This window comes from Ursus arctos, unplaced genomic scaffold (assembly GCF_023065955.2).
Source record: "Ursus arctos isolate Adak ecotype North America unplaced genomic scaffold, UrsArc2.0 scaffold_17, whole genome shotgun sequence".
Lineage (NCBI taxonomy): Eukaryota > Metazoa > Chordata > Mammalia > Carnivora > Ursidae > Ursus > Ursus arctos.
In genome coordinates this window covers 5,592,604-5,618,327 of record NW_026622841.1, presented here as the reverse complement: position 1 = coordinate 5,618,327, position 25,724 = coordinate 5,592,604, and the positions used below count along the sequence as shown (strand labels likewise).

The 25,724-nt window shown below is 41.9% G+C and overlaps 1 protein-coding gene across 1 annotated transcript in view; it reads right to left on the bottom strand.

The window, feature by feature from the left end:
- NETO1 (neuropilin and tolloid like 1) overlaps window positions 1–12,961 on the bottom strand; it is a 107,508-nt gene extending 94,547 nt beyond the window's left edge. The window contains exons 1-4 of the mRNA XM_026496481.3: window positions 12,625–12,961; window positions 10,538–10,591; window positions 10,170–10,307; window positions 4,151–4,399 (exon numbers count right to left, since the gene is read on the bottom strand). Of these exons, the coding sequence (XP_026352266.1) occupies window positions 4,151–4,399; window positions 10,170–10,307; window positions 10,538–10,591; window positions 12,625–12,652 (469 nt within the window). The 5' untranslated portion in view covers window positions 12,653–12,961. The remainder of the gene's footprint in view (window positions 1–4,150; window positions 4,400–10,169; window positions 10,308–10,537; window positions 10,592–12,624) is intronic.
- Window positions 12,962–25,724: the final 12,763 nt, after the last annotated feature.

The window sequence follows — 25,724 nt, the reverse complement described above, 5'->3', positions numbered from 1 at the left end:
CCTCCTCATTCTCCTCCACCCCCTACCTAGCTAGGGTCATCATTACACATTTTTCTGCAATACAACTGATTTAAATCTTTCTTTAAGATAAAAAAAATGTGCCTATGAAGATGAGAAAACGATATTATTTTATTACAATGAGCACTTTTATACGTTTTCTCATTAAATTATCTGTGGGCTACCAAATTGTCCATCATGTAACTTCTACCATTTTCAATGATGCTGAACTCCTCCCTCTTCTCAGAAGCGGGAGCGTATTGCTGATGAGACCTCACAACACAACTCTGTTTACACAGGAAGAAGAGAGGTTCCCTTACAGACATCACCCTGGAGCCTCCCATCAGGGCTCTGGGTCCCTTGGTCCTTCTTCAGGCCCCACCCTTGTCCTTGGTTTCTGCAGATCGCCGGTGAGACCCAGCCGACTGCTGTCTGTCTACTCAGCCTCACCATCCTTACGCGTGCTCCACCATCACCCTCCTGCCTCAGCGGCGCACTGTGGGCCTGGGTACCGACGCAGTACCAAAGATAACCAGAATGCATGAAATAAAAGGCGAGGACTAGTCAGTGTGTCTGGAGATAGAGGAGCGACCCTTTAAGAGCGCGTCGGAGGCATCTTTTCTGGCCCTGCGTTACTACGGCGCATGCCCACACATGACCTCTGGCTCGCTAGCTCCCATCCACTACCGGTCCAGAAGCATCGCTACTACCAACGCAGGAGTCCAAAATGAAAAGGCTGTTTTTAAACGTTGTGTGGGAAGAAAAGTCAAAGAGACTCAGGTATTAAGAAACAGAAACAAATTTTGAGACAAGAGTTGACACCGACTAGTGTCCCGGTCAGGCAGGATGAAAGCAGAGACCGGACAGCGGAATCGCCCCAAGGCGGTCTGAGATGTAGCGCACCCCTGAAAAAATGGCCCTTGCCCCGGAGATGGATCATCGTGTACCTTGGCAGGGTGCTAGCCCACAGCACGCGTGTAATTAAGCGTTAATATTTGGACTGACACTCACTATACGATCTTCTCATTATAAACCAGATACCCGTGTATGTATGTTTGCTTACAAGAAAAACTGAGCTGTGTGATTCAAAGTATTCTTACTGAAAATGCATGGAGGTTTACACGTGTCGCGTGTGTGTGTGTGTGTGTGTGTATCAACGCATACATGTGTATATGCATAGTCAGTCGTTTTAGCTTGGTTGTTGTGATACGTTCCTAAAAGTGGGTGCATTCTCAGTATGCTGACGTCAAGTTTCTTTTTTTTTTTTTAAGATTTTATTTATTTATTTATTTATTTGACAGAAAGAGAGACAGCCAGCGAGAGAGGGAACACAAGCAGGGGGAGTGGGAGAGGAAGAAGCAGGTTCCCAGCAGAGCAGAGAGCCCCATGCGGGGCTGGGGGGCTGGATCCCGGGATCACGGCCTGAGCCCAAGGCAGACACTTAAGGACTGAGCCACCCAGGTGCCCCTGCTGACTTCCAGTTTCTGAGACTATCCCTGAAGGTCCAGATTTCAGACTGAAGTAAGCTCACACACATAATAAAAATCACCTGGTCTTCCCACTGTGTCTCTGCTTTGACATATTTTATGCCTTCCAACGCAAACACTACAACCCCCACACGGAGGCCTGGACCCATGTAAACAAACTAACAGGGAAAAGTGACATCTTCCAGGTATCAATTTTGCAAATCCGCGCCCAAAATCAGAGCGAGAGCAGTTGTAATTTAAAATCTCTGGGACGCTTGTTCTCCCAATAAACTGTAACAAGGCCCCTTTGCTCTTAAAGAACACATGATCAAATTAATAAAATTAATAGCATCCAAGAGTTGAGATCTCATACGAAGTGAAAAATCCACAGACAGGCATTGGTTGGCAAGCAAGCCATCTTTGAACAACCCTATGTGGTGGTCAGTATCATCCCTATTTTATAAATTAAAATACTGAGGCACAGAACATTAAGGATCATGCCTGCGGTTTACAGCAAGCAAGAAATAAGAAAGCCAGGACTGAGGCCAGATCTGTTCCAAAACCAGTGTTCCTCGCAGCCACGGTGGGGTTCAGCTCTGGATGTGATCTGATGGGCAGGGCATTCCCCTCTGCAGTGGGGTCCACTTGGATGCCCTGGGGATTGCAGCAATGCTGTGTAATTTAAATCATGAAGCTGACTTCAGGAACTCTACCTTTTCAATTTCCCCAAATCACCACTTGAAGCACACTACCAAATCAAAATTAAGCCCAAATTAAACTGAAGCCTGCCTGACTCCCTATTCCCTAAATGCTGTCTAAATTATTACTAATCCCTGCCCCCTTCCTCTTTCATTAACTAATTGGCTTCCTCAATACTGCCTCTTTATGAAATGAGCTGTAGATTGTGCCACTCAGGCAATGGCCTTGGGCCATGGAACGTCAATGTCTGCAGTCATGGAAGTTTTACAAGTCTCCCTTTTACGGTCCTCCTGTTTCTTCATATGCCAAGCCTAGGCCTCCCTGTGCACTTACTTTCCTCTAGTTTATCTAAGTGGAAACAGAAGCCTCCTGGCTCCATCCTTAACTCATCCTCCACTTCATGGAATCATCTCCTCGGGTTTCCTTGTGATTTAGGAGTTCCTGGCAATAAAGTCTCCTTTTATATGCAGATCAAGTAACGTGGCTCTAAAGAAATAAGGCACAAGTAACAGCAAACAGTGGCTTTTTAAAACCCTGGGAGAGCACACTGAGCTTCAACATTCATGTTCTCTCTGGTAGAGCTAGAAACATGGGCAGCATTGCTTCTGCTGATAAAGCTGACTATACAGTTTTAAATCCTAGACATTATCCCCATGATCTCCAATCTTAGGGTGAAGATATAACTTATAAAAGCCTTGAACTATCTTTAGGTCCTGGTTATACTCAAAATTATCAGTCAAGAAAAATTTAAAAAAAAATTTCCATGTAGCACTAATAAAGTAATCTCAATGTTTGCAAGTTTTCAGAACACATCAAATTAGTTTGGTCACCAATATGAAATACCCATGCTTTCTGTGAACGATTCAGTATTAACAAAACATAATTAAAACCACAGTATCTCTTACTGATACTGTGAAAACATTCCTAATGTTTAAGGTTAACACATATGATACCATTAATATATGACTTATTGATCAGAAACCATATCACAATGAAAATCCTCATTAACCTTATATTAATTATTTTTTAAATTTCAGTGCTTGAGCTGAGCATCTGAGCCCTGCTCTTATGTTATCTCTGTAACATGGAACAGAAACTTCAACAAATTTTACATGTATAGCAATTTCATCTATTGCCTGTTATAACCTTAGTAAAGCAATCTACACAAACTGGGAAAATATGTAATTATATAAAAATTACCTGTGTTATGTAAGTTGAGTCATCTTTCCATTAAAAAAAAAATGACCTCACTTCATCAAATCTCAAATCGCTTCAGCCTGATGTTGCAATTTAAAAATGTGATAACCAATTTTTATTGTAACAAATGACAACTCATCATCAAGCGAGCCAGTCAACATCATAGGCCCATTTTTAATATTAGCAGGTTAAAAGGAAAATTGACATAGAATGCATAATTGTATAATGACAAATAATGTCTGCAGACCTTGCGAATGAATATTTGGCTGCTATGGGTCTCAGTCTTGCTTTCATCAGAACTCTTAGGAATTTGCATTTCTAAACAGAGATTAGACTGCTTTATACTAAGATCCATTTGCTTAAAAATTATAATTTTCAGAACAAAAGAATTTTTTATTCAAGTTCTCCAAAGATCATTTTGATGGATACATTTTACAATACTATAATTGCCTTTTCAAGTTTATTGGGATTCAATGTATACTGAAATTAGTTTCTTTATTACAGGCCGCCTCTCGAATTACACATTTCAGCATAATAGAAGTCCATTTAATTAACTGTGCTCCTGATGACCGTGCACACTTCACCTCTAGTGGAGGCTACATTTTAAGGAAAATTTATTTTCCTTTCAAAATTTATGAAATGAAAAAAGAAAGCACTGTAGGTGTGATTTTAAATAGAGCTAGAAAATTCTTTGAAGAAAATATGAAGTTGTCTTACAAAAGTTCTTGTACTACGAAGACAGACAACTAAGGAAGAAAAAAAGCATAGGAAAAAACCAAACCCTCACTTACCAGGTGTGAAATTGTATCGAGCTGAAAATCCCATAGATTCCAGCTCTCCATCAGCAAAAAATTTAATCCATAGAAATCTTCCACTGGATTTTATTACAGGTGGATTTTGTTGTCCACAGAATCGTCCAATTATTGGAGAAAATCCGAAAGGTCCATCTCGAACTTCAATATGATCAAATTTGCACTCCCAAGACGGTTCAATAGAATACTTTTCATCAAAGTAAAGTTCAATGCACTGTCTTGGGGCAGCTGAAAACAAGGAAAGATTATGTGTAGAAGGCCATTTTTAAATCTTTAGGTAGATTTTTGTAATTCTACTTCAGATTTTATATGTATGTCTTCTATGAAACTTTGAGCATGACATGCGTTGGAAGAGCAAAACAAGCCTGTAATACTGAGCATTCTAAGGGACAACATTTCCGTAAGAACGTTTCGGGCATGCTCCTTAAAACTGATGATGTTGCACACAAGATTATTCCGTTATAAAACGACCATTTCGATGTCTAACACAGACCTAATAAATCACAGTATTTTTGTGAAAGACCACTGACATCAGGTTTAGAAAGTAGAAAGACATCTTTCTGTCACTTTTCCCATATCTTCTTAAGTATCCAGTTTTAAGGTCAAAACCCACTTAAGAATTATTCAGCACAGAGTTACCCCAACATTCAAATAGTCCCCAGTCCGATGTCTTGATTAGACCCAAGTGCATATACAAGGGCATTAAGAAGAATTTTTCTACGACACCAATCTTACCACATCACCCTCAGGTTTAAACTTAGCAACTGTCAGCTACAGGAAAATGATCGATGCACTTGACACTGCAGGACCCTTAAGGATATCCTACAACTCACACTTCTAGGGTCTTCCTACTCCACACACAGCCCAAGCTGGGGCCACTTCAGACACACTACGTTTTCTAAGGCAGCATGCTCTTTTGGGCTTCCATGTGTTTTAGCACTTCCTGGAGGATCTGCGGACTCCTGGTTCTGCAGGAAAACCTTGCTGACAAGAACCACCCCTCTAAATCCACTCCCTAAGGACAAAATCTATTCACCTTCTTACTTCAGCAGCACTCAGCACAGTACTTGTCATTGAGGATTTATCAAAACAAAAACAAAAACAAAAACAAACAAACTCTGTTGGGTGAATAGTAAATGAGCTTATCTTCATAAATGTGCTGTAGAGCTCTCTAAAGCATCAGGAAGAGCCTCAGCGGGCTGACAGCTCTATAGACCTCCACATGGAGGCATTTGCTAGCACCCTGCCATTTCTCCCTTGTCAGGTCCAAAACAGCTCAAAATCCTGGCACTCCAGACTGGGATTCAGCCAGGATACCCCAGAATAGCCATAACAGTTGCCGAAATATCCGTACACATTTATCCTAGTTAGTAAACAGCTGTTGCATTGAGTCCTTTGAGTGTTTTGCTGCCATGTGACCCTCCTCAGGGACCAACACCCTCCAGGAACTTGTAAGTTAAGACCTAGCACAGCCCTGCTCCCCATGTGGTCGGTAATCATTCCGAATGACTGCTGTCCACACCACACCAGTTCTTACATACGTACTGAATATCACCCTTGATGGCTTTAAAATGAAACCCTTGCATGCGTGGATTCAAAAATTCATAGAGAATTGAGATACATGATGACTTGGAAATTAGAGACAGAATAATCGAAGCTCATTTGGTTAAAGGTCAATGCATGTGACAAGACTAGTTTAGGGATTATTTTTAATCTCTAAAAATGTTTATGACTCTTTGGACATTGAAAAGACACATTTATTACTCTTCCAAGAAAAACCAGGGATGGTTTTACCTACCACTACTGTATATTCACAAAGGCCAAACAATTGTGGTATTACCATAATGAGAGATTTGATGAAATTTCAATTTTTAAAAAAATCTGCAAATGGTAAAGTATCATAAGAAATTACTTGGAAAACCATGTTTTTCCCCTTGAGATTATTAGTCCAATAACAAAGAGGCAAAGGCTTAAGAAACTGGACCTATTTATGTAGTAGCATTAAGTATATCATTTGTATGTATTAGTATCTTACAGACTGTGCCCACTTGTTTATCTGCTCATTGGCAAGCCAGTGTAATAAGTTTTAGATGGAAATGAACTACTTGAGAATGTAGGATACTTCTTTTAGATGTAAATAATGTATGGCTAGGGAACGGTAAAGCAATGAGAACAACCTTGTGCTAATTTACTTAAAACTCTATGAAGCAACAAATACCCATCTATTTTTCCCTATTAGGAAATGCATGGCGATCAAACATGAATTTGTTCATGCATATCTTCCTCTGGCCCAACAGGCTTAAGTTAACTACACACACTCATATACGAAATTCCACTAACTGAATTTTCGAAGGCAGTAAAATACGGTTTTAAAAATAAGCATGTCATATAGTTATCGTAATTAAGAACAAGTGATTACAGCGCATGTAAGCCACTGGAAGCTCTCAAAGTTCAGCTCCTTACACTTACATTCCCCCCCCCTTCTAATCTCTCAATTCGTAGCTGTCTTTCACTTCCACGTTTTCTCTAAGTCGTCTGGTATCTAAATCTGAGGTTCCTCTTTGAGAGGTCTTAACCCCTCCTAACATGACTTTGGACACACCGAAAACTCTGAGCACTGTCACCTGAATAGCGCACATAGCTACAGAACACCGCCCCCTCTTGGAGGGAGTTTTAGGACAACCTGAAACCCACAAAAGTCCCCTTGACTGGGACTCCACCTCTATTCATCAGAACCTACCTGATCTCAAGAAACCTCACCAATGATTTAGACTTTTCTTGTATTTTACATTTATCTTTTTGTACAGAACAGGATGCTGTTTTTCAGAACTAAATATGACAAAACACACCCCCCCGCACCCCCCCCCCCCCCCACCGAAAGCAGAAAAGACAAAAAGAAAAAGAAAGTAACTGCCTTCCTACCTTGGGCCCATCCGCACCCACCCCCCACGCCTCCATCGGCTGAGAGCCAGCTCCCAGCCCCACTAGCGCCACGAGCGCACACGTCCTAAAGTTACCATCAGCCTCTCCATGGCCTCATGCAATAGATGTGCTTGCTTTTACCTCACTTCTCTTTGCTGTAACAGCTGGCATTTTGGCTACTCCCGTCCTTCCGAAATTTCACCTGTATCACGTGCTGGGGCATCTTTTACCGGATCTCTAGTCCATCTCGCTGGCTTGTCCTTCACAGTCTCTGTCACCCTCTCCTTACTCTCCCATCCCTTCCCTGTTGTTTTTGAAACCCATTCTACGTCTTCTTTCCGCTCTTTCTAGACCAGTGTTCTGGGGGCCACTGTCATCCCAAAGGAGAGCGATGACAATATAATGGTGCCTGCAGCTCCATCAAAGACCAATTAAACCAGACTTCTTGGGGACAGACCCAGACATCTGTATTTTTTGAAAGATTTATGAAATAGAGCTCCAAATACTCTCTCTGGATAATTTAATTCATACCAAACGCCTCAACAACAATCCATATTTATCACCTATAAATATCTATTTTCAGCCCAAAGCTCTCCAGTGAGCTAGACTCACGTATCCAATTTCTTTACCTGACATCTCCATAAACACCAAAATGGAATTCATTATTTTCCCTCTAAACCCTCTTTCTCCACCCATATTCTTTACCTGACATGGCAATTCCATCCATATGTCACCAAGCCAAAAATTTTGGAATAGATTTCCTACCTCTCCTCCCTATATCCAGCCACTCATGACTCAGTTTCCTGAAGACCTCTCGGCTCTTCCTTTGACACCCCAGCCAGTGTCACTTGTGTCGTACAGGCTCTTACTATGGTTCATGTGGTCTTTCACAACGGTTCCTCCTTACTGCTTTTCCTTCCTTCACTTCACCAAAATATCAGTTTATTATTTCTCCACTTAAATTATTTCAATGGCACCCCATTGTCTATCATATAAAGTTCAAACTTTCACTTTCACTGCTGGAGCAGACAGAATACCGAGTTCTCCTTAATCTGAGAGACTGTTGACCTCTTGAGTCTCCTTGCTTCTTCCTCTCCTCACACTACGCAGAAGCTACCCACGGGTCCCAACCACATCACATCTCGAACTTCTGCACAGGCCATTCTGAATAGAGAATTACCTCCCTGCAGTTCTTCAAAACTGAGCGAAAGCATCTCCTCCTCCTGATAGGCTCCTCTCCTTTCTGCTCCAAACACTGCTAATTTGGGGGCCCCTTTAGATTGTTGACTGAACGGGGCATGGTCCCCAGGCCACATAATAAGTTCCACAGGCAAGTACGATGGTTGTTTCGTTAAAGGCTCTCTAAACTGTTATCTAGAAAAGTGGCTGTTTCTTAGTAGTTGTTCAATAAATATTGGTTAAATAAACGTACGGATGAAAACAATGGCTAGGATGAAGTATTTCAAAGAGAGTTTAGAAGTATGATTAATAGTAACAGGAAGTTCTATTAATTTCTCAACTTTAAGTTTTGTCCTTGACATAACCAGGAATGAAGGCAAATATATGCACGATAGTAAAATAAAATGCTAGCAATGCTTTTTAATTCTAAATAACAATAAACATGAAAGCACAATTAATATGCAAAGATCTGCTTCTGAATTAATCCTTTAAATGAGAGAACTAATTTATTTTATTCTTTTTAATAATTCTAAGTTTTAGAATACTGTTCCTTCAAAACACAAATTATGTGAGTTTAAGCAAGACATTTAACCTCCCTGTGTCTGTTTCCCTGTCCATAAAATGAGGACAACAAAAATTACCTACTTTTTATGTTTCAATGTTTTAATATATATTAAGTTCTTTGAATGTTTTATGTACACACACACACACACACACACATAATAGGTAGGTAATATTAACCTGATGAAGAGAACAACTCATTTTAACTCAGAATTTCCATATTTCAATTTCCTTTTCTATCAATCACATGAGGAACAAAACTGCAGAGCTCAGATTTCTCAGTTTTATCCTTTATTATCAAAGCTTATTGGTTTTCCTCCTTCTTGTAGGGCAGGATATCTTTGCTAAAAGTTCACCCTCAAGCACAAAAAGGAGAGAGGTAATATTCTTAGCTTAAAAGTTACAAAAAGAGAAAAAGAATCATTTCTAAATAGGAATTCTTGAAATCAGTTAAACAGAAAGCCTTTTTCTTTCAAAGATCTACCAAATGAACATGCCCCTCATTTAGAAATAAATACTGAGCATACACTGTCTTTTCCATTAAGGCGGCTCGGATCTGTCTGTACCTGTGTGGGTGGGGGATGGAAAAGGGTTGCAGGTTTGGGGCTTGTAGGTATTAACACTTGCAATATTGAAATCTTCATCACTAGATGAAATGATCATTCATTTTAGAAAGCTGTACTTAATCGAGTGCTGTCTATGAGGGTAATGGAAATTGGAAATGTTCAAAGGGAAATGATCTCTATTTCAGCACTATTTATCTTTTGAGTGAGGAAAGAAAATGATGGAAACAAGCATCATAATTTGGAATCCTGATTTTAGCATTAAAGTATGATAATGTCACTTCTTAACACAAACTAAGGCAACTATCATTCAGATTGTTTGGAAACATGATTATTGATTTATTTTTAAAATTAATATGTATTTTTGTATTTTATATTATTAAGGAAAAACAACAAATGTATGGGGTTTTCTACTAGCTGTTAACCAATAAAATACTAGTTTCTAAAATTGTTATACATCAGGTAATATTATGCCAACTATACATCCATTCCATCTATTAAGAATTCTAAATCAGTTAAATCACCTGCAAAATAAACTGTTACCGAATTGCTTTTATTTGCCAGAATTTACTTATTCATAAGCCATTGCTAATAATTTCAATAATCAGCTCGACTCCAAATTTTACAGGTATTTGATGCATTAAGAGATATTTCTGTGCACGGTCTCCAAAACTAATTTTTGTAATGTCCGTATGCATACTGTCCATCCAAAGCAGAGCTATGGCCAGGTTTGGCCTGGCACTCTCTCCAGCCCTGGCTCTCTCTCCCCTTACCTTCTATGATGTAGATGCACTCTCGGTCAGGAGGGTACTTGCTGGGGTAGTTGGGAGAGGTAAAGATACCTCCCTCTGCATGTTTTGTCCAAGTTCCACACTGCACTGACTTCTGAGTTTCCGAGGTGGTTTGCTTTTCTGTAAAAAATAAAAACAAGAGCCATCATCCAATTTTCTATAAGACTAAAAATAGAGAGGACATTCTTATAATATCCATTAGTAAATTAATTTTGAAATGTTGTCTTAGTCAAAATCAATCAATCATACACGCTATAAAATTTTCAGATATTCTGGAATATTAAGAATACATGGGAAAATAGAAAAATGTAAATAGAGGTCTTCCACTGCATTTTCCCAAAGAAACACACCTGTTCCTTTCTTGGTTGCCCCAGACAAATGGAAGATGATTAAACTTGCTACAACTGAAACAGAAAAGAAAAATTAGAAAGAGATCATATTAATATACACTGAAATGATCACATTCCATAACAGCATAAAGATAATATCAAAGCAGATTAATTGTATTACTGTTAACTGTTCCAAGTTAACTCAGAATGTGCCAAAACTGGTTAAAAGTGCACAAATCAAGAAAATTTAGGAATCCCTTCAGGAAGTAACGCAAGTCAAGGATGGCTGAGACCCCAAAACTGCAAATGCATACCGCAAGACTTCAGAGGCAATGCTGTAATCTACTCCTGTCACATTACAGTAGGATTTCAGGACCTGTATTGTTTCTAACTGCCCTTAGGGAAAAGCTTTGCTAGCATCTCTCAAGGAAGAGGAACCAGGTGAAAGGCTGAAACCGCAACAATGAGGAAGGACTCCATGACTGACCCTAAGGCAATGCCAGCTTTGTTGTATTTGAGAAAACAAATACTTGGGCAAATGTTATGGCCGGTGGGGGAGGGGAACAGGAGAAAAACAGATAAATGTGGATTGGAGGCATTAAGTAGCATTACAAAAACGTTTCTTACAAAAAAGTATTATACCTCCAAGTAACCCCTGTCCTCAGCACTTCCTAAACTATGCAATTAATTTCTTCTAACCTTAACTTTGAGTTAATATTTAGCATTATCCAGAAATAGATTCTTACTTTGAGAAAGGTGATTTCTATGAGCATTTTATTGAGCCAGTTTTTCAGCATCAAAAAAAAGACCCTGATCTCTACCAAGAGCAAATCTGCAAAGACCACTGCAACCCGAACCTCTGCTTTACTTTCGTACCTTGATTTACTCACCATTTTTATAAAACCTGAAACTAGAAAAGTAATAAAACAATCTAGTCTTCATAATTACTGGTTTTTCCTCTTCTACTTTATCTTTGTTATTTATTTTGTTGCCCAATTCCCTAAACGCTCTAACTTCCATTAGGTATACAATAATATTTCCACTTAAAATTAATTTGGGAAAGGGAAGGTATAATTCACAATGATTTCCTAAACTGAAGCTCACAGCAGGGCCTTATAAATTTATGTTTTCAGATTATTCCAAGAAAAGAATGTGGGCCTTTATATCAGCATTTGAGAAAGTGTATCAGTTATATTACTTTGTACTCCTGCCTGATCATCTGCTTTTAGATTAAAACATTAGCTGTTGTCGTCTGTGTTTAAACAGAAAAAAAAAAAAAAAAAAGAATCTTATTTTAACTTGCCAGGATTCTAGACACACAAACACACAGGTACACGGCCATCAATACCAGGACGTAAGCGTGGTGTTACTCTGCTTTTCTTCTAACCTTCTCTGCTTTTCCTGTTTTGATGGAATCACACGGTGGAACAAGTACCAGGACTAACACATCCACAAAGCCGGCCTTTTAACTGCGTGGCACAGGATTAACATTGGAATTCCAGCTTTTAAATGTGAAATTTCCATCATATGTTTTCTTACATTGCCTTTTACTTGATGACTTCTGAAGCCATTTTCCTCTGAACTGCACGCGCTACCACACACCCATAACGCAACACTAGAGGTCTTCGGGCCACAGAGTTGAGGTTGGCACTCTCCCTCCCCGCAAGCGCTGCGTTCAGGTGCGCCCTAAACTCCCTCCTGGAGTGAAAATATGGGCCCGCAGAGCTCCGGAAGCCCCCGAAAGAGGACTATCCCCTGCATTCTACAAACTGTGGGCCCCGCGCTCTCCCTCCTTCCACCTGCGCCCGCACCCCGGCCCACTCCCAGCCGCTCCCGCACGTGCTCGCCTCCGCCCCCAGGACGTCCCTGCAGACGGAAAGGATGCTGTCCCCCGCAGATTCTGAGACCCAGCGACCACTGACCGGCGCCGCCCCCACGCCTCGCTCGATTATGCTGCAAACAGAAAGTTTACAGGTGCCCGGACTCGCGGGGACTGCGGGGTCCGGTTGGAGCGCGGCTGCGAGGCTTTTCCCTGAGCGTTCGGCCACGAGGGAGGAGAGAGGGAGGAGGGACCGCGAGTGGACCCGCGCGGCGGGATAGGTACTCACTGTGAAACAAACTGCGTCCATAGATCATGTCTGTTCGTTACACCAGAGGCTCCGATCTCCACTAATTCCATTTAGAGACGGGAAGACTTCCAGTGGTGGGGAGAGGACGGAGTCGGGGGATTTTAAATGTGCAAACCAAGAACCAAATGAAGGGGGGAGAGAGAGAGGGAAAAGAGAGATCCGAGCCCACACAGCAGCAAGATCCGAATTCTGGCGTCCTCCGCCTCTGGCTCGCTCTCGCTCGCTCTCTCACCGCCGCGAAGCCAGCATCCCCACCATGACGCTCGCATCACACCCGGGCGCCGATCGCCACCATCAGTACCGCCGGCGGCAGCACCCTCCTCCTTTGCATCATCGCCGCCGCCGCAGCTGTCAGGAGGACGCGCGGGCAGTCGGCGCGCGGGCGGCGGCGGGCGCGGGGCTAGCCCCGGGGCGCCCGGACCGGGGCCGGGGCCGGGGCCGGGCGGCGGGAGCGGCGAGGCGGGGGCCAGTCCAGACCGACGGCAGCGACGGGGCGGGCGGGCGGCGGCGGCTGGGGCTCGCTCAGTCCCCAGTTTCATACACCACGAGCAGCAGGTCGGAGCAACCTCTCCGGGAGGATGTCCAGCAGCAGCCCTCCTCTCTCCAGCCCTTGGGGATCTTCCGCTGAGGCATTGAAGACAGGAGGAAAGGGTCCGTCATCGGCTCGCCGGGCTCCGCGCCACCTCTGCGATCTTGCGGAAAGAGGAGCGGGTGGGTGGGCGTCTGGGAGGAGGGCGTGAGGGTGGCGGAGGGGAACGGGGGTGGCCAAGGGGGCGGGGAAGGGAGGGAGGAGGAAGGAGCAGGAAGATGGCAGAGTTACCAAGTGGGCGCCTGAGTCATAGCCGTGGGCTGCGCGACCCTCCAGGAAGCCCGGAGCCGGGGCGAAATTGGACAGCGCGGCGCGGCCGGCGCCCCCGGGGCTGGTGCGCGGCGGAATGAGGCGGCGGCGGCGGCTGCAAGGACATCACACCCGCTCGGATCCTGGGGGGAGGGAAGGGGGAGGGGGTGAGGACCAGGCTGGGATCCGTCACTCGGCCAGCCGGGGCTGAGGGGGCCCGAAGCGAGCAGGCAAATCCGGAGCTGGATCCCGATGCCCGATAAAAGGCGAGCAAGGGGGAGGGGCCATCGCGTGAAAATTCCCTTTGGGATTCAGTTTTCACTTTTTACAGGTTAGAGATTGCGGTCGCTCTGTCTCCCACCCCTTATATTGCATCTGTCTAGAGGAAGCGGGTTCTCTCTCTTATCGGCGCTTGCGGGGGCGGGGGGGAGGAGGCTTTGCCATTTACTGCGCTCTCAGGCTGGGAGACGAGGCAGGGGCGCTCGGAGGCAAAAGCAGCAGTAAAACTTTCGCGGTTAATCTCCTGGCCTGATGTTTAGGTCGCCCCCACCAAACTGCTTCTGCGAAGACTCCTTCCTCTTTCTCAAGATATTTAAAACCCCCAAGGCAAACACAGAACACCTCCTACCCCACCTCGACACGCACAGACACGCGCGGGCGCAGCTCGTTAAACTCAGGAGGGGGAAAAAGAGTTGCTGGGGAAACAGCCCGGAAAAGCCCCAGCTTGTAAAATGCGAATAAATGAATAGGAAGGAACATAAACGGCGGGCGGCCCCGCGGAGGGCCGGAGCCCGCTGGAGTGAGGGGGAGTCCCTCCGCGGCCGCTGCAGCAGCACCTCCTCTGGTCCGGCCCGGTCCCGCCCTCTCCGGCCGCAGCGAACTGTCCACGCCACCACGGCCGCCGGCCGGACCGGAGACCCCCGGCCACCGCCTCGGTGGTCCTGGACCCCGGGCCCGCCCCCCGCTCCCGAGCGCGGCCTGGGGCTCCGGTTGGGGACGATGGCGGTGATTATTCGGCGGTAGGGAGGACTCCGGAGGCAGGCAGCGGAGAGGCGCGGTGCCGCGAAGCCTGGGATCACCTCCGAAGGCCGAGGAGAGAGGATAGGGCCCTGAGAAGGGACGGGAGAGCGGTTGCGCCGGGCTGCGGCCGCCGCCAGGCTCCCGGCTTGGCCTCCACCTCGCGGCACCTGCTGCTGTGGCGCGGGACCGCCCACGTGGGGGCGTGCGTGCGGCTGGTGGTGCTCCCGTGCTGCCCGCCTTCCCCTGGCACCGCGGCCGCGAGGGGTTCAGGGCTTGTGCCCGTCATGTGACAAGAGGGACAGTGAGGCGACCCCCAAGGCTGGGGGCTTTTGGTTCCTGGATTCCAAGCAGCTGCAAGTCCTCAAAGTGGGTAAAAATGACCAGGTTGGGGGGGGGGAGTCTTTCCATCCATTTAATGAAGGGCGGGTAGATGGGGCAGGACGGAACGAAGAGCTAGAGGGACAGACACAAACTGCGCACCCACAGAGAGCCAACTCCAGCCGTACTGGGCGCCGCGAGAGAGAGGAGCTAAGAGCAAGGCGTGAGTGGATGGATGGAAAGCCAGGAGGAGAGCCCCAGAAAACCGGTGTGTATCTGGCCACGTTTGTACCTGTAAAAGGGTCCAGAGCAATAGGCAGAAGGTCCCGCGAGAGTCATGGGACCGACGCGTGATTCTTGTGCCAGCGCTGGTGTTGGGGGTGGATGGGAGTGGAGTTGAGGAAGAAGTGCCCCAACTGCAAAGAAGCACGAGTGACCAGAGGGTGGTTAGCAGACCTTTAGAGCGGCTAGTAGATAGATACGTGAATAGATGACAAAGATGCAGGTCCCCAAGGGGGGAGGGAGGGCCCTTGAAAAAGGGTCAACACCAAATGTTGATAGTGGAATGTTAAAAGTTTTAAAACTGGATGGTTATTATGTTTTACATCCAGAAAATATGTCTCTTTTAGGAAAATGATAAAACCATTCAACAGTAACAATGTTAAAACGTTAGAAAATATCTTAAGGGAAATTACTACATTTCTCAGTTGCCATTTGAAGATAAGAGAATACAAACTTGGTCTTTGCTAAATCCACCCACTGGAAGTATGTCTAACATGTTTCCTCCTCTTTGCCCAGGTCAGTTTTCCAGCACTTGCAGATTGTGTTACTGGGCCAAGAAACTGGCCACCTAAATTTTGCCGCAAAAGTAGTTCTTGCGGGAAATGCGAGAAGGAAACCCCAGAAGGAAAAAAAAAGAAAAAGAAAAAGAAAAGGGGGGGTGATACTAACTCGTTACCATTTCCTCACTCCTCCACCATAACCTAGTGGCTCCATATGTCTGCGTTGGAAATCAAATTCTCAGACATAGTGGCCTCTTTGATTTATGAGCCCCAGTGCTCTCCTGGGCAGTGTCTGGGACTGAGAGGTGGCATTTCTGCTCAGACCTCAGTGCTGAGGGCAGGAGTGTGCATGTCCTGGACCAGGTCCTCCACTCACTCACCCAGAGACTGAGGCTGAGTGATGATGCGGCTTTGCACTATTGCCCTCATCCTCCTGGGCTGTGGCTGCCGCTTTTCCTTGAAAATTCTATTCATTTTCCTACACAGGCATGCAGAAATACTTTTAACTACCCACCACATTCTGCCTCTTGGCAAACTGCCTTCTCACTTTTGAGTTCAGAACTGCCTGTAATGCTACCTCCCTAATGGGAACCCACAAGATTTTTCTTTCTGAGAAAAACCAACATATGGGAAAAGTTCAGCTTCTCCAGGGAAGGTTATGCATACATATGGTCCGATTTCAAGACATGATTGTTTTGAAAGGGAGTGGTTATAAACCGATAGCTTGTGTAAGTTCAGCGTGCTGTCCCAGAAGAGGGTGCCTGTCACAGTTCTGCAAAATTAGCATCGAAGTAGATACTACTTCTAGAAGATAACACAGAATGCATACTTCTGGAACCCAATTAAGGTAACATTGGTTTCCTTACGTTGTACCTTATAACAATGAATGGTAAGAAAGATTCCCAAAACCCTTAAAAGAACGGGTGTGGGACACATGTTCTTCCAATTCAAAACCAAGTGGTATTTGTCTGCTGGCTCATAGCTCTGTTTAAAAAAAAAAAAAAATTATAAAGCTCCAGATCCTCTAGGACTCTTTCATTAATTCATCTGTGGTATTGGCATCCTCGAAGTTGTTTTTCTATGGCTGTAAACAGGTGATGTTACAAAAGCAAGAAACAAAATAGTGCTCAGACACTCTATATTAAATAAATTTATTTTACATAGTTTTTTTCGCTTACTTAACCTAGTTACGTAAAGTTGTTTTTCAACTTTATTAACTCAATCTATACATCATGGTATTAGTTTATCAAAAACATTTATTAATAATTTGCTGCCAAACAGGTGATGTTACAAAAGCAAGAAACAAAATAGTGCTCAGACACTCTATATTAAATAAATTTATTTTAAAGTTTTTTTTGCTTACTTAACCTAGTTACATAAAGTTGTTTTTCAACTTTATTAACTCAATCTATACATCATGGTATTAGTTTATCAAAAACATTTATTAATAATTTGCTGCCAAATATCGGAAGTCTTTAAAAATAATCTGCCGTTCTCTAACATGAAACTGGTTTGAACCAACATGGGAAGCCATTTCCCTTCAACAACCTGTAAATATATCATGACAGTAGAAAAATCTTCATAATACAGAAGATAGTTAAAATTGTTGAAATTGTACAATCTTACGTCATTGAATCTTACCTTACATAAGGCAGGATAGCTTATGAACATGGCTAGAGAAATAAAACATGGTGTTCTTAGAAGTATGAACACATGGTATTGTTAGATATCACATGAATATTATAGCCTCTAGTGGGCAAGAATTCTCAGAGCACTACATCATTCAACCAGTTTTCATCACTACTTACAGATGGGGGTCATTGTCCACGATGTTTCATAGTCAGCGATAGTCGTGCTCCAGGAACAATGTATTATTATCTTTGTTTGGGGAAATGTGAGGTGAATAAAAAGAACTCCATGATCCACCAGGCTATGCAAAAATTTAGAAAAACTTTATCATACTTCTGATTAATATTTAGTTGACAGTGGCTTATAAAGATAACTTCAGGATTTTTTAATAGTCACCAGCCTAATTAATAGCTAGTGTTCTGTAAGTGAGCATATAAAGAAAAGGAGCATCTATAAGCTACATCCTAACATAGGAATGTACGCTGCTCTCTGTGAAGGATCTGCCTCTGTACTGACTTAGGCCGCTGCATCCACTCACTGGGATTTTGGGGAGAAAACAATCACTAGTGGAAAAAGGAATTTAACCACATTTGGCAAATATAAGTTAAGTGGAAAAACAAATGTATACATTTCATGACGAAATATCCATTAAGAAATACAAAGTTGGGGCGCCTGGGTGGCACAGTGGTTAAGTGTCTGCCTTCGGCTCAGGGTGTGATCCCGGCGTTATGGGATCGAGCCCCACATCAGGCTCCTCCGCTATAAGCCTGCTTCTTCCTCTCCCACTCCCCCTGCTTGTGTTCCCTCTCTCGCTGGCTGTCTCTGTCTCTGTCGAATGGATAAATAAAATCTTAAAAAAAAAAAAAAAGAAATACAAAGTTTCACTTAAAGTTGCTAAATCACATACGAGACTATCCCTTTTGCATGAGATATAATTTTTTATCCTTAATCATATAAGTTAATAGCATCACCTAAATTTTCTTCCTTTGCATATTTAGGACAGAGCATATTATTATGATGATTTATTGGGTGTTAAGTAGATGATTTAGAAAATAGGAAAAGCCACCATGTGCTTGTTGAAAATAACACTGAATGTTAGGCTAGGACAGGACTTATGCCCGACTCATGAAATAATTCTGAAGAGTGGACAAACTGTGGTATATGGAAATGAATGTTGAATGAAAATACTGTTGCGGTTTTTTAAATATATATAATAGCAAAGTCATGTATCTATTTTTCCTTAACTGTACGTTCTCTTTAATATACAATATGTATCAAGAAACATCCCAAATGTTTTCATTTCCTTTTGCAAGACAAAAAGAGAAATATAAAATAGCTCTCTCCCCCAGTTTTAGGGCAGACTGAGGTACAAAAAAAAAAAAAAAACATTTCAGAAGGGAGTGATCCTGCAGCAAAATTTTTGCCAAGCCTTTACAGTTACGATGATTTTTAAACATTAAGGGAAAATGCCATCGATGCTTTTTAGTAAATGTAGCATTTTAAACAGCAGTCTTCAAAATGGTTTTCTAATAGACATACATAGTTAAATTTCAATACATGTCTCTTGGAAATAGAGGATTTATTGTAGTTCTGAGTGGCTGTGCACAGTACTCCCTCCTATCACAATCGCGGTTCATTCTAAAAGGAGACTCTCTAACAGAGTAGAAGGAAAGAAGAGGTGGTTGGAAGTGCTATAAAGCACTGACCTTCTGAGGGGCACTCCGAAAGCTCTCTTACACAGTCATTTGCACAGAGTGCACCTTTGTCCAGGGAACAGATGGGGAAGGAATGAGACGCCAGCAAGAACTGTTGTATATGCCTTGGATACAAATTTGAATCTTTTATTGAGAAGATGTTTGCTTTCAGGTTTGGCTTTGAGATTGCAAGCTGAATGGCATGTTTGGTATTACAGGAACCCATCCCACAAGGTCAAGGTATGAGAACTGAGTAACATCTGAGTTACCATCCAAGAGGACTAAGTTAAAATCATTTCAATTCATAATTAAAAAGCACAACAGAGTTCTTTTGGTCAAAGGTTATAAGCTGATGCTTTTGAGGTATGTATTTTATTAAATAAATCCAGTTCTTAATAATCCTTGCTTCACTGAAAAATCCTGATTGCACCACAATTAACCACCATTCCCAATGTCAGCAGCCCTTTTAATTCAAACAAATGATTGCCCACTCACTACAATCTCTGCCGTCCTCCTACTCTGAGACACGCTGTAGGAAATATCCACGCTTTTGTACCATTTTCACCAACATAGTTTTACATCTCTGTCAATACTGTTACGACGCCAGTTTTGTCTGCTGGGGACGCAAGATGGAGTTAGAATTGTTCAGGCTTACACACCTCACCTCTACGTGCATGTGAGTTAGCAATACTTGATCCTCCGCCATGTTATCTTTTTGAGAATGAAGAAAATGAGGCCAAAGGAAGTGCAGGATTTCCACGGTGTTACTTTATTTGTAACATAGTAACTGTTGGAATCCAGATCTTAGAACTCCCAGCGAACAACAAAAACAAACCTTGCTGTGCACCTTGAATTGTTTTCCCTGAGCTCAAAGGAAAGCCCTAATGTTTTCTGCCATTGTTCCGCTTTCTGGTCAGAGCCTGCATGCCTCCAGAGACACCACTGCTGAGTGTAGTGTCCATGTGGGTTAGTATTCAAAAAAAAAAAAAAAAAGAATTCAAAGAGCAATTAAAGAAAACAGCAGGTGCATTGTAGGGGAAAAAAAGCCTAGAGATCAGAAAGGCCTTGGTAGATAGCAGGTGTAAGTGGGGAATGGCAGAGATCGTTCATACAGACACACACAGGCAATATGAGGAGAAAGCAGGTAGGTATGCATTACATGTAACCAAGCTAAATAACATCACCTGTTAGAAGAAAGGATAATTCCTTAATAAGCTTTTTATAGTGTTTAAATGTATTGTGTACAAGTTAAGAAGATTGGAGTCAGGAACTTCTTGTTAAAATGCCAGATCTGTCAATTAGTAAATACATAAAAATTACTTAAACTGTCTCAGCCTATTTTTCTCACCTGTGAGACAGGAATAGTAACACACAGAGTTATTTAATGATGGAAAGTATTTACATATAAAGCACTGCACACACTGACAGGCATATGTAAGTAAATATTGCTACTTCTATTAACACAGTGATAAAAACTACCTGTTTTTGTGTCTTGTAGATGGAAGCAATTTCATAAAAACCTAAGTACCTGGATAATATCTATACTCATACCTATTTCTGTATCTCTGTACTATATCTGTATTTATATCTCCATCTCTACCAATCCCTATAATATAGTTCTATCATTAAGACATATGTGGTTTTACGGTTTAATGTAACAATGCTGATTCATATCTAAGCTGAGAAAGATTGGCATATAGCACAGCCACGCTCAGTAACTAATACAAATATTGTGAGAGGCTCTTCAAGAAATCAAAGATACTGCTGTCCTGAGTTGAGAAAACTGGGGCTTGCAGTGAGACACAACAGGGTAAGGGCTATGAGTGGCAGGGTGCTGAAGGAGAGTTTGTATGTTTTAATTAATTAATTAATTTATTTATTTATTTATTTATTTAAGACAGAGAGAGAACAAGGGGAGGAGCAGAGGGAGAAGGAGAGAACCCCCAAGCAGACTCCCTTCTGAGCGTGGAACTGACAAGGGGCTTGATCCTAGGACCCTGGGATCATGACCTGAGCTGAAATCAAGAGTGGGATGCCTAACTGACTGAGTGACCCAGGCACGCCTGAGAGTTTGTATTAATGCTATAAATATACCCTTGCATTGCTCTGGAAGCTTCTGTCAATATACTTTTATTAAAAACACTGTGGGTTTCCTATAGATCTTATTGGAGGGGCTCTCCTCCATCAGATAAAAATTACATTCATTAATCTCTTTGAGAGATTTCTCTCTCAGCATTGGGCTAAGGTTAGGCACTGTGGAACAATGCCTTCAAGAGCATTCCTTGCCCCATTGGTCTAGTTGAGAGGAGCTACAAGATACACATAAGATTCTTGATGCCTTTTCTTCTCTCTGAATTTTTAACCAAGGTTCTTATAACTTCAACTTTGATTTGAACTTCCTCTGAAGCCCTGTTTCACTGGCCAGGCACCAGATCTGACTTTTTTTTTTTTTTTTTTTGGAAGCCATTTCTTCAATTTGAGAGTATTTTGCTCTCCGGAAAGGCTGAGAATGACCAAAAAAAGCTTTGTTTTTTAAATGTAGCAAGTTCTGGTTCCTTTCTATTTCCTCTAAATTCTGCTTGAAAGATGAACAGTTCCATCTTTAGCTGTTCCCTCTCTAGTTGTGACTTACCACACGCAGCTGTAAGAAATCTGTTGGCATTTTCTCAGTGAGCTCCTTAGTCAAATTCATTCCATCATTAGGTATATTTTCTATTTTCTGCATTAACGCAGGTGACAGTGTGTTACACCTGCCAACTTTTCTCCTGCCTCTGGCAGCAAGGTACACATTGTCTTTTCAGCTCCTACAGACAGTTTCCTCAGGGTCCTAAGGCCTCCGACTTCTGCTCAGTCCCAAAGAGAGCCCCATTTGTTTCTGCCTCTTCTCCCAGCAGCACCTTCTCACTTCTAGGTGTGAATTCTGTTCTGTGTAACACACTGCTCCAAGGCTTTGTGTACAAACAAACCATCAGGAGGAGTGTGGAAGGGTGGCTTGGTTCTGCTGCACATAATTAGTATTAGCTGAAGTGGCCAGAATTGAGGCACAACTTCCAGAAATCTCCCTTACTCGCAATTCTGATGCCTTGATGCCTTTCTCTCTCCCTCTCCTTAATGACGTATCCTCCGGAGTTTCCACACGGCTGGGGCTTCTCACTGGTACTCAAGATCTCAAGATTGCCTGCACGCCTCACAGTGCTTTCTGACTCAGCAGGGAATGCAAACTGCAGGGCCAGTGCAAGTGTATAATTCAAGTAGCACATTAGCATTTCTGTCCTCTTCTATCCGAAAGCAGTTACAGATTCCACTCAGTTTCCAGGAGACAGAGAATTAGAATCCACCTCTCAGCAGGGGAATGACACGGTTGCATGGCAGAAGAGCCTGTGGGATTGGAGATATTATGAAGGCCGTCTTTGAAAAATATAATCTGCTGTCCCACCCCACTGCCATTCTCGGGCTAGAACACATCAGGGTGAGTGTGAAGCCGACAGCAATCACTATCCGGGGAGACCCTGCGTGTGGCTGTAGTGGGAGCTATTGAAATAGTGCAGTTACCGGCAACCTTGCATTTAATTCATACCCAATCCTTCTTGGGTCAAGCAATTACTAAAGAAGTTGGCCGCCCTGGAACAAGAGTACCTGAGACAGCGCTGTTAATGAGGTGGGCAAAGGACAAGGGAAGTCAAGATGGCAGCATCGGAGCTTTCCTGTCCTGAAACACACTCCAGACTCCCATCCCGGAAACTCAGGTGGAGAAGAACAAACTAAGACTTGGATTTTCGCTCTTCCTTCACATAAGCATCATATCAAGACAGCTGCTAGTCCCAAGACAATAACAAAGCACTTTGTACAAGCACTCTGAAAGGAAGACAGAACATAATACCTATACAAGCATAAGAAAAAATACTCACCATAAAAGAAGGTTATTGAAAACTTTAAGAAGTTACGAAGGTGTAGTAGAGCGTTCTCATCCGTGGCTGCAGTAATTCCTTCCTCCCTCTCTGCGTAGTCCTTTAATATGACATTGATGCCCTCCCCCCATAAAGATGCCAGAGTTCACTTCTCCACCACCTAAATCCGGTGACTTACTTTGGCCAATGAAACATTAGCAAACATGATATAAGCAGAGACTTAGCATGTGCTTACAAACTGGGCTAAACTTCTTGCTGATGAGAAACCTTCCATCATCACTGGAGAAAACTGACAACCTCTTGAAGGATGATGCTATCTGGAACACAGATGAGCCATTCCAGGGAAGGCTCCTAGAACAACAAACTCCCAGCCAAGTGCCATCACCATCTGCAAGACATCTGTGTGAGATAATCTTAGACCATCCAACACTAATTGAGCCCCTAATGACTACTGTTGAATGAATGACTTCAGACAGACCAGCTGAAAAGCCACCCAACTGAGCACAGTACAAACTGCTAACCACAAAATCATGAGTTAATAAATTGATAATTGTTTTAAGCCACTAGGTTTGGAATTGGTTTATTTTATAGCAATAGATAACTGACACAGAAGGAGAAGACATTGGAAATATTGGGTATAAAGATGATCATTGTTGAAATGTTAAAAAAAATTAATGAATGTATTGAAATGGTCAAAGTTGAAGTACTTTCCCGGATAGCATCAAGAAAATGTTCATAGATATGGAGGATAGACATATAAGGTTATGCATACATCTCAGAATGAAAGAACGTTTAAAAATGACAACATATGACAAGTATTTCAAGTTAATAATAACATAATTAAAGAATCTTATCAGACCTTAAGCCAAAAACACATATGAGTACTGAACAGCATATTTTGGTGAAAAAAATAAACAACTTGAATCCAATAATAACATTTAATAAAATTAAAAGCAAGAGAAAATTCCAAAAGATTATGAAGAAAGGAAAAAGAAAACAATAACAAACACAGCCCGATGGAAACAAACATAGATCACCTCAGAAAAGTAGATTTATATTCACAGCCATCTTCTGAAAAATAGAATTATATTCACAGAGCTCTTCTGGGCACAAAAAGTCAATAGAGCTATATTGTCAGTGGTAAAGAAAAACACTACATATAAACTATTGCTTAAATTCAAGAAGGAAAAAAAAGAGATTTTCAGCACACCCAATTTTAAAGAATGCTTATATGTGTTAGAGCAACAAGAATAATGACTTCAGGAGGACATATTGCAATATAGAAGTAAAGGTGAGGCAAGTCTTAGGAAAATTTATTGTTCTCTAAATGAGCAATTGACATACATTGTATATGGGGGAGGGTGGGAAGAACAGGAAGATAAAGGTGTTCTAAGTTTCCTGTCTGGTTTGGATAAAAAAATATAGATATTGACTATCACAAGCCATTGGTAGGGAATGCAAGCATAACTCCATATAAATAAATTAGAGGTAATCACTATATGAGTAGAACAATATAAACTGTTCGTGTCAGTTAAGAAATATTCAACCCATTCAGGAGGCCTGGGTGGCTCAGCGGTTAAGCATTTGCCTTTGGCTCAGGTCACGATCTGGGATTCTGGGATCAAGGCCCCCCGCAATGGGCTCCCTGCTCAGCAGGGAGCCTTCTTCTCCCTCTACCTGCCTCTCCCCCTGCTTGTGTGCGCTCTCTGTCTCTTTCTCTGACAAATAAATAAAATCTTAAAAAAAAAAAGGAAATATTCAACTCATTTAAAGGAAGATGCGAGTAAAAATAAATAAATAAGGCAAGAAAGCCAAAGAAAACTATAACTGCAATAGATCTACGATAATTATTTAAATTGTAATTTAATTTGCTATGAACATATAAGGATTAAAGATATCAATGAAAGGAGTGTTTCTGATACAATATCAAATGATAACAACTAAAATGAAATCCATCAACAAGATATCTGTAAGGGAAATATTTAACATAGTTTGCAGTCGTAGAGTAAATAATTAGCAAAAGGCATCCCAGACAAATATGGACATCCAGAAGACAGTTCTAATATTAACCAAATAGAATCGAAGCAAGATAAACATCACGAAAGAAAAAATGTTGTCATGTATTTGTAGAAAAAAAAATATGGCAAACTGAAAGAATGTTCCTGAACATATATGCAGCTAAAATTTAGCCTCAGATTAATATTTTTCTAAAAAAGGATAAATGAAAAAATAGAGAATTATATTAAATAATAATTGTAGTTTAAAGTGCTTAATGCAATCTTCTCAGAAACTGATTAAATATATCTAAAATTAGCAAAGACTGAGAACACATAAATATAAGATCAATGTATTTGATATAAGCAGAAATTTAAAAAGAAAATAAACATATTTTAAACTCCTAGTAAACATTTATTAAAAATAAATACATCTGATGCAAAAAACAAAACTGGTAAATTAAAAGAATAAGCATACAGATCAAATATCAGAATGCGACAATATTAGAAACGAATATGCAGATCAAATATCAGAATGCGACAATATTAGAAACGAATATGCAGATCAAATATCAGAATGCGACAATATTAGAAACGAATATGCAAAGCATAGTTTAATGTTCCATGTCTGGAAACCAAAACAATAATGTCAACAATAACAAAATTACTTCTATTGAATACATGCCTCTTAGATCAAAGATGAAATTATGAGAGAAAGATCAAAATCTCGGTCTTAATGGCAAGCATAGAAGCAAATCTCTGAATTTGTTGGCTGCTAGACAGTGCTTAGAAGAGAAAGGGGTTTCTAATACAAAAACAAACAAAACCCTAGATATAAAACACTGTAAGCTTAAAGAAAGAAAAGAGAGAAAGAACAAAGAAAATGCTAGAAATCA